The sequence below is a fragment of the Halichondria panicea genome, chromosome 10 (genome assembly GCF_963675165.1).
Source record: "Halichondria panicea chromosome 10, odHalPani1.1, whole genome shotgun sequence".
NCBI classification, from domain to species: Eukaryota; Metazoa; Porifera; class Demospongiae; order Suberitida; family Halichondriidae; genus Halichondria; species Halichondria panicea.
Window position 1 is genome coordinate 462,827 of NC_087386.1, and position 13,358 is coordinate 476,184.

A 13,358-nucleotide genomic window follows, 5' to 3' on the forward strand; every position below is an offset into this window, starting at 1 on the left:
TTTTACTGCGCATGCGTGATTGTTATTGATAGTGATAGGTACACGTGTACTGTTAGCATTAGTAACCACAACATCAGATAACATTGATTAACCATGAATTGGGTCATTAAACACATGTATGCAGGTACGTATAATAAAACAATTCCTAAGAGTTCACTAAAGTCCGTACGATCACCACTCCTTCTTGTGCTCGTCCAGACTCACACCTCCAGGGCCGAGGGCAACCACGTAGAGTAGCCCACCAATCACTGAGAGGGTCTGGAAGAAATCGTACTTCATGAAATCACGCATGATACGATTGGTCGGTACCATCCAGAATGAATTGAGGAGAACATTATAGAGTACTAGAAATACAACCAGGACAACAGCGGCCAACTTTGTCTTGTATCCGATGGCAACACACACCATTAGCCCGGAGCCGATGACAAGGAAGATCATTTGGAAGAAGGAAAGCTCAAAATTGAACAGCGTTAAGAACATGATAATGACCAATAGACGACCAGCTAGTTGCATGTAGCTTTGTCTGTTGTTTCCGCCCATGGAGGGCAGACCAGCAAACATGCTCTTGGCTTCACCGCTATACTCTGCCATGAGAAGTACCAGACCTCCAGTCAGGGCAAAATTCCTGTTTGTATGCGTGTGGTGTGTGTGTGTGTGGGGGGGGGTGTGTGTGTGTGTGAGGGATAGGCTAGACAGACGTACATACATCATGGGCCAGTCCAAACAAAAGACACAAGTAGAATAGATACACAACTACATAATGGTTATTATTACAGCCAGCTCAAGACTAAACATAAACAAAAGAGCTAGCCACTACTGAGCACTCGGCCAGATAACCATGCCACGCTCCCTACCTACCCACATGTATACATAGCATCTCTAGCCTGTTCATTTCCTCGTAGTTGGTTAACAAAATAATAGGAAGCCTGAAGAAAAGTTACACGTAATACACACCTCATGAAAAATTTGAAGTCCCATAGAACAGTATAGGTGAACGTCTGCAAGAAGGAATTACCAATATAAATGTATAGCAGGAAAACATAACGAAATGTGTAATTAAAGATGCAGTTTCAGCTAGTAACGCACCTGTAAGACAATGATGCTGAACAACATTCCAACAGCGATCGGCACAAACTTCCTAACAAGGACCAATCCACAGCCAGCGATTTGTCCCACCATGTTGAATAGCACAAATATGTTAGCCAAGAACTCCCCGCAACGCCAGGTGAGATTAATGTAGTCTTTCTGTTCCCTCCATTGGAACCACATACGAAGACCGTCTTCGAGGAAAGTGGCTATTAGACAAAGTCGAGCGATATGAGGGAGGTAGTGTTTGGATGAACGGAGAACCTTGTCTGCCATATCGTCCAATTGGGACAGAGTCTTATCATAGGTACTACTGCCTGACATCTTGTAGCCTACTAGACAAGTGAACAAGGTGACATTTTATAATGATTTTATAAACAAGACTATCTAAAACTTAGCTAGTAGCTAGTAGCTAGCTGCACACGTATCAAATCAATGCTTACCTCTTCTCAGTTTCTCAGTGGGATATAAAGGGACAACTGAATGGCAGCTGAATTAGTATTCACCTTCAATATTCACAACTGACAAGAATGCTTTTTGTTCACATTCATTGACAATGGGAGGGGAATGGGGAGTAGCTTGTTACAGTAATTATCTAGTCTGGATCTGGGGATGCCATTTGTTTTTATGATTACATCCTGAAGCAAGCACAAGGCTAGCTGCTTGCCATACAGATCCCAAACATCAGCTCGCTGTACGTGCAAGGCTCTCCAGAAACAACCAGCTATGGCCGTGCGCCATCGAACTACAAAGTTGCAGAAGTTGGAAGCACCATCAGCACAGATCATTGAGCACACACGCCCTTCTACACAACCACCCCCAAAACCCACACAGAGACTGGGCTGCTGTGGCCGCTTCATCATCACACTACTTGCTCTATACGTCATCTCGATGGTTGGACTTCGCTCCTGTAACTGGTTGCAGCAAGCCGTCACGTACGTACATCACGTACGACAACCATTTTTCCGAAACCTTTCCGATCTTGCTTCGTTTGGTATGAACGGTACAATTGAGTTTGAGCTTTTTCACGAGGACGGCTGTGGAATCGAAGTTTGGCATGTTCTACCGAATTTTTATCACGGCAACATTAATTCTGAATCACACAAGGATGACTTTATTAAAGCATTGTCAGATAGCGCTCCGATACTACTCTACCTTCACGGAAACACTGGAACGAGAGCTATTTCACATCGTCTGGAAGTATACAAGTTCTTTACTCAGAAAGGGTACCACGTGCTAACATTTGATTATCGAGGCTTTGCCAACTCCCAATGCTACCCCAGCGAGAGAGGAATGATGGAAGACGCACAACTACTGTGGAATTGGATCAAAAATAAAGCACCAAACTCGAAGGTCTACATCTGGGGTCACTCGCTAGGATCTGCAGCCGCCACCTATCTCACTAAAGAGCTCTGTGGACTGGGTAGTCTACCTAATGGGCTGATTCTCGATGCTCCCTTCACTGACATCGCCGACGCTGGTGCGAATCATCCTTTTTCACTGCCGTTTTGGCCCATAATGCCAATATTCAAACACTTCATTCTGGACGCTTTCACAGAGAAATTCAACTCTATTGAGCGAGTTAAACACATCACCGTGCCGATGCTCATACTTCACGGCCAAAGAGATGGTCTTATTCCGTTTTATATTGGAGAAAAGTTTCACAGGATGGCTTTGGAGTACAAGAAAGATCACCCTGAAATGGGGGAGGTGGAGTTTGTGGATTGTGGTGAAGCTGGCCACAAGACCAACCATTTATCGCCAGCTGCCCAAGAGGCACTGGACAGATTTATTACAGTGTAAACATTGTAGCTTTTGTGTATACACCTGTTTCCACCATGCCAGAACTATCAATTAAACTATGTAATTAGATTATTTTTGTCAGTCGAATAAAGGTATAAAAAATTAATTAATGTTGGGGAAAATTTTATCGGCCAAAATTACTTTTTCAGCGTCCTGCACGTACTTCCAGGACTTCTGAAACTGGGGGGGGGGGGGTAGAGCATGACATCATACGCCTACCAATATTAATGAATCACACAAGTGCGTGGCATCTATGGTAGCATGAAGTTTACAAGTAGAAAAAGTACTACACGACAATTGTCGGGGCCTTGGACCACACTCAAATAAGAACGTTAGTGACACCACTTGAAAGATGTCTTTCTACGTTTTCAGAAAATCATATTATCGATTCACGGAATTCAAGTTATGGGCAGCTGAAATAGAATAATTAAATGGAGGGGGGGGGGGGGGGGGGAGTTGCAGTTAATTTCAACAGCTATTAACTTTAGTACCGTTGATCGAATCTCCAAAATTTTGTGATTTTCGGAAAGCTTAGAAATTTCCTTTCAAATGATGTATTTCAATCCAAAATTTCGTCGGGGCCATAATTTGTCATTTTTCGGCCTTGGACTATTCATGGTATCGCCAAATTGGCAAATACTTTTATCATTTAAATAAGAATTTTGATGATGCTATTTGAAAGGTGTGTTTCTAAGCTTTCAGAAAATTATATTATCGTTGAAATTGGATCCACGGAATTCAAGTTATGGCAGCTGAAAAGAATAATTAAATTGAAGGGGGGGAGTTGCAGTTAATTTCAACAGCTATTAACTTTAGTACCGTTGATCGAATCTTCAAAATTTTGTGATTTTCGGAAAGCTTAGAAAATTTCCTTTCAAATGATGTATTTCAATCCAAAATTTCGTCGGGGCCATAATTTGTCATTTTTCGGCCTTGGACCATGGGCTATTATTCATGGTATCGCCTAATTGGCAAATATTTTTATTGCTCAAATAAGAATTTTGATGACACCATTTGAAAGGTGTTAATCTAAGCTTTCAGAAAATTATATTATCATTGAAATTGGATCCACGGAATTCACAACACCAAACTATTAATTAAACAGTTGCAGTTTACTTTTTAAGTATACTGTTGATCCAAAGTCCAACATTAATTATTTTTATGATTTTCTGAAAGCTTAAAAAATTACTTTTCAATTGATGTGTTTCAATCCAAAATTTCGTTAGGGCCATAATTTTGCCATTTTTTGGCCTTCATTATAATTATGGCCAAAATTGGACATTTATATGAACATTGAAGAATCAGCTTTCAATGTTGCTCTTTAATTCAACCCCACCTCCAGTTTAGGACTCTTTCAGTTGCCCCAAGGATTTTTTGTGCCAGCTTAGAAATTCAAGGGTCACCGTCATTAATTATGCACGCTTGCATGTGCAATGTAGACTATGTTGGCAGATGAAAGATTTTTACTAACTGCAATAGGCAGTCAGTCAAACAGCTCTTGAAACAGCCAATTCCAGCCAACTGGTCTGAATATTTAATACAAGCACATGTGTAGACACTTGTAATTGCTGTACAAGTACTTGTAGTTTACTCACAACATCAATTAACTCTCATATCTGCACACCTGCAGGTCAGATGTAGACTTTTTAAACACCTATAGCCATCATAACCCTATAGGAGCAAAGCACCACAACCTTACATGTATATCATGACTGCTGTATAGGTCTAGCTCTCAACAAGAACTTGGAGTATACAACCCTAATACTGGACAGGTATGTTGACTATACCAAATTCCAAGCCCCTGAACCTTCATAAAACATGCAGGACACAGTCTATAGGCCCCATATCTAAGCAAGTTGTTGTTGTAATAATTATAGTCTCTGGGCATATATAATTATGTCACTACACTTGGCTCAAGAGATTGCATGGTAGCTAGGTACACAATAATAATAATATTATTGAGCAATCAAGGCAAGTTTTGCTAACTGTCAGTCAAACATAGCTTTTTGACAGCAGCCCATGCCACATACCGTAATTTAGCTCCGTATATGCTCTCAAGTTAAATCTAGCCATAGATTGTCTAGCTAGCTAGCTATGGCAGGTTTAAGTTGTTCAGATCAACGTATACATTGTCTTGCTTCACAAGAACTAATTGGTGGCCTAGCTAGAAACAACTCGGCTGGGACCGAGGCTACCCACTGGTCTGAATATTTAATACATTACTGAATATTTAATACAAGTACATGTAGCTAACCCTATTTACAGGATCTATGACTGCTAGCTATAGCTGTCCGATGCATAATTATAGCTTCAACAGAACTTGGAGTTTATATAATTATAATACAACCCCATAAAGTTGACTAGCTACCAATCACTACATCCGTATCTGCACACAAGCACTTGACTCAAGAGGTTAGTATTACAATATCAATAACTTGTAGGCACTTAATTCAAAGTTAAATTAGTCCTAACCTTCAACCTACTTGAAAAGCACTGTAGTATAGAGAGCTATTCCTTTCTTTGCAGAGCACAGTTATCCAGCTGCATGCACATACATGTTTGACCCATCTTGGAAAGACAATCACCTTAAATGTGAACTCTGAAAACTATATTATAGATCTTGGACATTCTTATTATGCTTTATTTTAAACAAGACCAGCAGAGCACCCGCTAAAGTTAATTATACAGTGGCGTAGGCAGAGGGGGGGCTGAGGGGCTAGAGCCCCCCCCTTTTGTGCTTTATCAACACTTGAATTACCGCGATCTGTCCATGTATTCTGCATGCATAGTTACTAGAATGATGTCATTGAATGGAAATGTGGGCAGGGCCATCTAATGCATGCTGACTGCTGAGGAAAAGTGATGACCTTTTTTTTAGGTGTTACGCTCTGGCCCTGCTCAAATAATTTGAGCCCTGCCCTTCCCAAAATCCTGGCTACGCCACTGTTATAGACTCCCTACTCTGTATTACCCTCAGTACCGTATTGTTGTCATGGTGAGCATGGCCATTTGGCCGATCGTTACTTGGTGATCCTCAAGCTCTACTGTCCAAATCTGCAGGGGATATCATGAATAGCAGATTTCAGCAAGTACACAAGGGCACCCCACCTGGATTTCCAGCTTTTCTTCCTGAGTTGGCATTCCATTGATTCTCTGATTGGATGGAAACATACATTCCATTGACGTAATTGATTCTCTGATTGGATGGAAACATACATCCGGTGCACTGCACGGGCGGGAACACACATCCGCGTGGGCGGGAGGTATAAAGCTCGATGCATGCACCATTTCAGTCAGTCGGGGAATATCAAGCGGAGAAGAGGAAGGAAGACTTATCAACTAACTATCAACTAACTAACAACTATCACTCACTACTATCAACTACCACTGCACTATGGCCGCCGTGCCTCACCCAACACCACACAGCACAAGCACACCACACAGCACAAGCACAGCACACAGCACCTCACTCACACCCACTACACCCACCACACTCGCACCCACCACACTCGCACCCACCACACTCACACACACCACACTCGCTCCACCACTACTGCTGCCTTCCACTCAAAAAGGACTCATACACAAGAATCCCGTAAGTGTTACTACTATATTATTTATGCAGCTAGCTAGCTAGAGCTATGATGTTTGCAATGCAAGTAGTATCAAGACAATTCTTTGTACAGAGGCTTACCCATAAGATGGTCGTCAGCGTATTACAGTTCCACAAACGAAGCGGCACGACTGAGCCACTACTCTGTCCAACGTGCTACTTGCAGCCTGGAGCTCCCGTAATTGTAAGTAGCTAATTAAAAGTTTCAGAAAACTAGCTAATTTCTTAACAGTCGATTTATAGCTATCTTCATCATTCCATACAGACTGAGTTCTCTTGGAGAGATGCCATTGATCTCAAAGATCATTCATACCGTAACGCCACCGCCTATATCAAACACCTGAAAGAAGTTCACAGTAAGTTGCATGCATTTGACTTCCATGAGAGATATTATAGCGCCGTGCATTAGGCCGACTAATAATTGCATGGCGTATGCGTAGACATCATTTTGAATTTCCCGCCATTTTTCTTTTCGTGAAAAAGGCATGTGATGGTTGCTATAGTTACGATACAAACAAATCCATTGTATGCAGGGGCGTAGCTAGAGTGATCAGGCTAGGGTTATCGATTACAATATATTGACGACCATTACCTACCTAGCTACAAAAAGTGGCCACCAGCTTGACCGCTTGCTACGGCCTTGCACCATGCACAGTTAATGTGTATGTCAGTAATGGCTGCAATTAAATGTAGGCACTATAATTATAGGCTGGCCTAACAGTTCATCTAATCAAATGTCGTTAGCTAAATTTCCAGTCGTGCATAATTAACCCTGTGAACATTCTACATCCTCAATTTACAGGCGCCCTCGTTCCCAGCCCCAGCATTAAACTTGTTGAGTTCCAACTGCGGGATAAAGAGTATGCTAAATGGCTCAGGTGGGTCAAGTACCCACCACCTCCAACTGAGGACGAAGGAGGACTAGGCGGAGGCACTGGTTCGGGAGGCACTGGTTCGGGAGGCGCTGGTTCGGGGGCCACATATACAGAGCAGCTTCTTGAAACTAACGTAAGTTTATTACATACATGCTCGATTATTTATCACTAAATTTTCTTTTTTCTTGCAGAGGGAGCTGCTACGAGTCTTGAGGGAGGTAGTGGGGTTAGTTCCCTGCATGCCTCCAAGGCTCTCAGCAAACATCAACGCGCTGCGCGAGTTTTCCGTAGAATTAGAAGAGCGTAATATAATAGATGACCCGCCAAACGACCCCATTGACCCCACTGTACATGTATCACATCTCAATGGACCCGGGTTGACAACAAACACGACAACGACGACGACGAACACTGGACCAACAACAAACGGAACAATAACGAACACTGGACCAACAACTAACAATGAACCCGGGACGGCAACAAACACCCTGACGACGACGAACAATGGAACAAACAATGAACCCGGGACGGCAACAAACACCCTGACGACGACGAACAATGGAACAACAACAAACAACAGACATGGATTGACGGCAACAAACACCCTAACGACGACGACGACTAACGATGGACCCAGTGGAGCATCCTCCTCTAGTTCTAGGTCCAGGAAGCGCAAAAGGAGGAATGATGAGGTGGTTCGATCTTACAAAAAATCGTGAGTAATAATTTATTTCATGTGGCGAGTAATTTTCTAGTTATGCCTGATCATGTATGCAAATTATTCCAAGTATGTTAATTCTTTCATTCTCATGTACATGTATGCAGGAGATTGGACTAATACCTGGAAAAAACACGATACACACTAATATGGATATGGCATAATTATAACACAACACACTAAGAATACGACATACACGGCAGGGACAATTGGAGTTGTGAGTTGTATAATTTAAGTAACTTTAGCCATATTGCGTAAGTCTCGTCTCTAAGCTGGTATATTCAACAATTTTTACGGTGGGGCTGGGTACGAGGGCGTCTGTAAATTGAGGAAGTAGCAATAATTAGAACTTGTAACTTACGTTGCTTACGTATATGAGGGCAGGCCAAATATATAATTATCGTTTACATTATGGCAGTACTTCTACTCGTTGTATCTCCTTGATCCTGGGAACTAACCCCACTACCTCTCTCATTACACGTACATGTAGCAGATCCCTCTGCAACATTTTAATTAATAGTGATAATCGAGCATATGTACACTGTATGTAATAAACTTACATTAGTTTCTAGAAGCTGTTCCGTTGTATCCTGGCTTGTACCCCCCCCCTTGTCCTCCTAGGTCCTGATCAGTTGGTGGTTTTGCATATGTTGCATCTCTCATAGTCAGCCATTTTCACAGTGGGTACGAATTAAGGCGTCTGTAAATTGAGGGGAGCAGCAATAATTAGAACTTGTGAGTTGTTTGATAAGAGGACAGGCCAAATAATTAAATTATTATAGCTGTATATTTCTACTCAATGTATCTCCTTGTGGAAATTTTAGTGACCTAGCCAGATTGCATATAGTTCTTGTTTCGTGGACTTTACGTTGGGGCTAGGTACGAGGGCGTCTGTAAATTGAGGAAGCAGCAATAATTAAAGCTTGTAGTTAGATATAAGGGCAGGCCATAGTAATTAGGAGGGGACCAATTTTAAGTTTAATTATATTGTTTCGGTGGTATATATAGGAATACAAAATGTTGTTCAGTTTCTTTGGTGGAGGATCGATTGCTATACGTACGGATTGTGCTTGTGAATATTATGTTATTGGGTACATTTTATCGTCTGGATTTCGCGGATATCTTGTTTGACGGAAAGTTGATTACACTCACTGGAATAGATGTTTGCTGTTATACGATAGTTATTGCCGAGCTTAGATTATGGTATGCTTAAATTTCGCTGTCTCTTGGTGAACGATGTGGAAATGAAAAAAAAAAAAAAAAAAAGGCAGGCCATGTGCTATATTGTTATTATTATTGATATTCCAATGTGGTCTCTAACACAACGTGCAATGTACTGCCATGAATTCACCCACATTATTATATACTGTACATGTGCTGATAGACTCGACCACATCATTTCAAGTTTGTTGTAATCTGTGTTGTCATGGCTTTATCCCTGATATCATAATTATGTTGTTGCACATTCTACATTATCATAGCTATTTCTATTCCTCACGTCAATTACAATCTCACTAAGGCAAACCACAGCATTCGTTGTACAGTCATGATTACTTTCATCCCCTTGACATAATTATGTTTTTTTTTATGCTCTCCACATTTGTGACATCATTCCATCTCTCGTATTTCTACATCGTTTGGTGACATTCTCCGATGCTATCGCTCAACTCAACTGGTTGTACAGTCATGATTACTTTCATCCCCTTGACATAATTATGTTTTTTTTTTATGCTCTCCACATTTGTGACATCATTCCATCTCTCGTATTTCTACATCGTTTGGTGACATTCTCCGATGCTATCGCTCAACTCAACTGGTTGTACAGTCATGATTACTTTCATCCCCTTGACATAATTATGTTTTTTTTTATGCTCTCCACATTTGTGACATTCCATCTCTCATATTTCTACATCGTTTGGTGACATTCTCCGATGCTATCGCTCAACTGAGTCAGGCTACTAAGATTTCCAGGCCAGGAACTACTGGACCGTAACGTTCCAACATTCAACTGATATGGCCCCCATTAATTGCTATACCTCCCTGCCTGATGATGTTGCAAAAGCCTCCTCCAGATGTAAGACCCCCGCTATCATTCAGTGCACGGGCGATAAATCTCAATTGCAGCCCTGACCCCTCCCACCTGTGGCCACTCAACGCTATACTGGGACATTTTGCATGAACTTTACGCTACATGCAGTGGAAGTACACTTGCCACCGGACCTCGATCTCTGACGATAAAGCAGAAACCTATCTCCTGATAAAAGATGCTATGGAAGATAATTCGCAGCCAGCCCTCCAATACATGGCCACCAAATCCATCGACATTATATACTGTGGGAAGTCTCAAATCTTTGACACATCACCACAATATGGAAATGTCGATCGCGACCCGGCCATGGCCACCACTGATAGTCACTAAAAAGTCTCAAATCTTGGACATCACCACAATATGGATATGTCAATCGCAACCCGACCATGGCCACCAAAACTGATTGTCACTAAATACTGTGGGAAGTCTCAAATCTTTGACACCACCACAATATGGAAATGTCGATCGCAACCCGACCATGGCCACCAAACTGATCGTCACTAAATTCTATGGGAAGTCTCAAATCTTTGACACCACCACAATATGGATATGTCGATCGCAACCCGACCATGGCCACCAAACTGATCGTCACTAAATTCTGTGGGAAGTCTCAAATCTTTGACACATCACCACAATATGGAAATGTCGATCAGTGCGCTGGATAAACAAATCGCCTCCCTCTGATGATTGAAGCGAAGACAACTTGAACTCGTGAGCACGGCAACACCTACTGACTCAGCATCTCACCATCTCTATTGCCATGCATGTTCACAATAATTATGGGGTCACTACCCATTAAAAAAAAAATTATATGAAGTCACAACCCATTTAAAAAAAAAATTATATGGGGTCACTACCCATTAAAAAAAAAATTATATGAAGTCACTACCCATTTAAAAAAAAAATTATATGGGGTCACTACCCATTAAAAAAAAATTATATTGGGGTCACTACCCATTTTTTACTATTTTAAGTTATAGTAGTGTGGTCTGCCATTAAAGTAAATTATATAAATGATTTGATAATTGTGCTTGTGCTGAAAACTACCTCTGAGCTGGTCTTGTTGTCCTGGAAACCTCTGAAATGTGTTACCAGGTCTTGTTGTCCTGGAAGTCTCTGAGATGTGTTACCGTCTTGTTGCCCTGGAAACCTCTGAGATGTGTTAATTAACGGGTCTTGTCGTCTTGGAAACCTCTGAGATGTGTTAACCGTCTTGTTGCCCTGGAAACTCTGAGATGTGTTACCTGTCTTGTTGTCCTGGAAACCTCGTGAGATGTGTTAACGGGTCTTGTCGTCCTGGAAACCTCTGAGATGTGTTACCGGTCTTGTTGTCCTGACTCCTCTGAGCTGATCTTGTTGTTCTCGAATTGTGTTAATTAATTAATGGTCTTGTTGTCTTGGAAACCTCTTGTGAGCATTGTTAGTTTGTCTTGTTGTCCTCTTGTATCTCTGAGATGTGATAACTGCACTTGGTCTTGTTGTACTGGAAACGTGAGATGTCCTGTGACTACTGTGGATTGAACATTGTCGTTGAACTGGTGGAGCTGGTTTAAACTTTTAATATTATTTGAGGTCCCCACAAAAGCCTTGTCGTCCTGGAAACCTCTGAGATGTGTTACCGGTCTTGTTGTCCTGACTCCTCTGAGCTGATCTTGTTGTTCTCTTGTTTTGAATTGTGTTAATTAATTAATGGTCTTGTTGTCTTGGAAACCTCTTGTGAGCATTGTTAGTTGGTCTTGTTGTCCTCTTGTATCTCTGAGATGTGATAACTGCACTTGGTCTTGTTGTCCTGGAAACGTGAGATGTCCTGTGACTACTGTGGATTGAACATTGTCGTTGAACTGGTGGAGCTGGTTTAAACTTTTATTATTATTTTGAGGTCCCCTCAAAAGCCTAGGCAATTGTCGTAAGTTTCTGGGGGGTTTTGGGGTTTAGTCTATACATACCTTGAATAATTATACTTATAATTATTATGCCATTTAGTTGCTATAATTTGAGGGGGGTGGTGGTCTGAACAATAATGATTAATAGCATAAGTTGGGGGGGGGGGGTGGTCTGAACAATAATGATTAATAGCATAAGTTGGGGGGGGGTGGTGGTCTGAACAATAATGATTAATAGCATAAGTTGGGGGGGGGGGTGGTCTGAACAATAATGATTAATAGCATAAGTTGGGGGGGGGGGTGGTCTGAACAATAATGATTAATAGCATAAGTTGGGGGGGGGGGTGGTGGTCTGAACAATAATGATTAATAGCATAAGTTGGGGGGGGGGGGTGGTGATCTGAACAATAATGATTAATTGCATAAGTTGGGGGGGGGGTGGTGGTCTGAACAATAATTAATAGCATAAGTTGGGGGGGGGGTGGTGGTCTGAACAATAATGATTAATTGCATAAGTTGGGGGGGGTGGTGGTCTGAACAATAATGATTAATTGCATAAGTTGGGGGGGGGGTGGTCTGAACAATAATGATTAATAGCATAAGTTGGGGGGGGTGGTGGTCTGAACAATAATGATTAATTGCATAAGTTGGGGGGGGGGTGGTCTGAACAATAATGATTAATAGCATAAGTTGGGGGGGGGTGGTCTGAACAATAATGATTAATTGCATAAGTTGGGGGTGGTGGTCTGAACAATAATGCATAAGTTGGGGGGGGGGGGGGGTCTGAACAATAATGATTAATAGCATAAGTTGGGGGGGGGGTGGTGGTCTGAACAATAATGATTAATAGCATAAGTTGGGGGGGGGGGGGTGGTCTGAACAATAATGATTAATTGCATAAGTTGGGGGGGGTGGTGGTCTGAACAATAATGATTAATAGCATAAGTTGGGGGGGGGTGGTGGTCTGAACAATAATGATTAATTGCATAAGTTGGGGTGGAGGTGGTGGTCTTATTAAGAGAACAATAATGATATAATTGCTATAAGTTGGGGTGGAGGAAGGGTTGGTCTTAGTACGAACAGGCCATAATATTATAATTAATTGCCATAAGATGCATGTTGTCATAAGTTCCTGGGGTTTAGTAAAGGCGCAACTGCTTATTAAATTATCAATGGGATGGACATAGTCAACCAAGAGGCTGACAACTTCTCCGGAGTTACTCTACTCGATTGCCAGGAGGAGCTCTCCAGTCTCCAATCTCTAGTGGACAAGTGGACTGAGGTAGCACTG

At 41.8% G+C, this 13,358-nt stretch overlaps 3 protein-coding genes and 1 long non-coding RNA gene across 5 annotated transcripts; 2 read left to right on the forward strand and 2 right to left on the reverse strand.

Annotated features, from left to right (window-relative positions):
- Positions 1-73: 73 nt before the first annotated feature.
- LOC135342868 (surfeit locus protein 4-like) lies at positions 74-1,671 on the reverse strand. Of its 2 annotated transcripts, none has more exons than XM_064539706.1 (4): positions 1,530-1,671; positions 1,087-1,418; positions 955-998; positions 74-625 (listed from the first exon to the last, which is right to left on the reverse strand). In XM_064539706.1, exons 2-4 carry the CDS (start codon positions 1,408-1,410, stop codon positions 172-174), a joined length of 822 nt encoding a protein of 273 aa, XP_064395776.1. In that variant the 5' UTR covers positions 1,411-1,418; positions 1,530-1,671; the 3' UTR covers positions 74-171. The 2 variants fall into 2 exon arrangements, with proteins under 2 accessions (XP_064395776.1, XP_064395775.1); XM_064539705.1 differs by having other exon boundaries at positions 1,087-1,421.
- Positions 1,672-1,812: 141 nt separating this feature from the next.
- On the forward strand, positions 1,813-2,999 carry LOC135342866 (lysophosphatidylserine lipase ABHD12-like). The gene has a single exon (XM_064539704.1). The coding sequence runs from the start codon at positions 1,813-1,815 to the stop codon at positions 2,887-2,889; it is 1,077 nt and encodes a 358-aa protein (XP_064395774.1). The 3' UTR covers positions 2,890-2,999.
- A 2,958-nt stretch (positions 3,000-5,957) lies between these two features.
- On the forward strand, positions 5,958-8,344 carry LOC135342865 (uncharacterized). Its single transcript, XM_064539703.1, has 6 exons — positions 5,958-6,484; positions 6,576-6,686; positions 6,768-6,858; positions 7,305-7,510; positions 7,569-8,092; positions 8,203-8,344. Exons 1-6 carry the CDS (start codon positions 6,284-6,286, stop codon positions 8,213-8,215), a joined length of 1,146 nt encoding a protein of 381 aa, XP_064395773.1. The 5' UTR covers positions 5,958-6,283; the 3' UTR covers positions 8,216-8,344.
- Positions 8,345-8,511: 167 nt separating this feature from the next.
- LOC135342869 (uncharacterized) lies at positions 8,512-11,326 on the reverse strand. The gene is made up of 3 exons (XR_010396971.1): positions 11,232-11,326; positions 8,656-8,795; positions 8,512-8,594 (listed from the first exon to the last, which is right to left on the reverse strand). It is a non-coding gene; the product is annotated as an uncharacterized LOC135342869 (long non-coding RNA).
- Between the last annotated feature and the right edge of the window lie 2,032 nt (positions 11,327-13,358).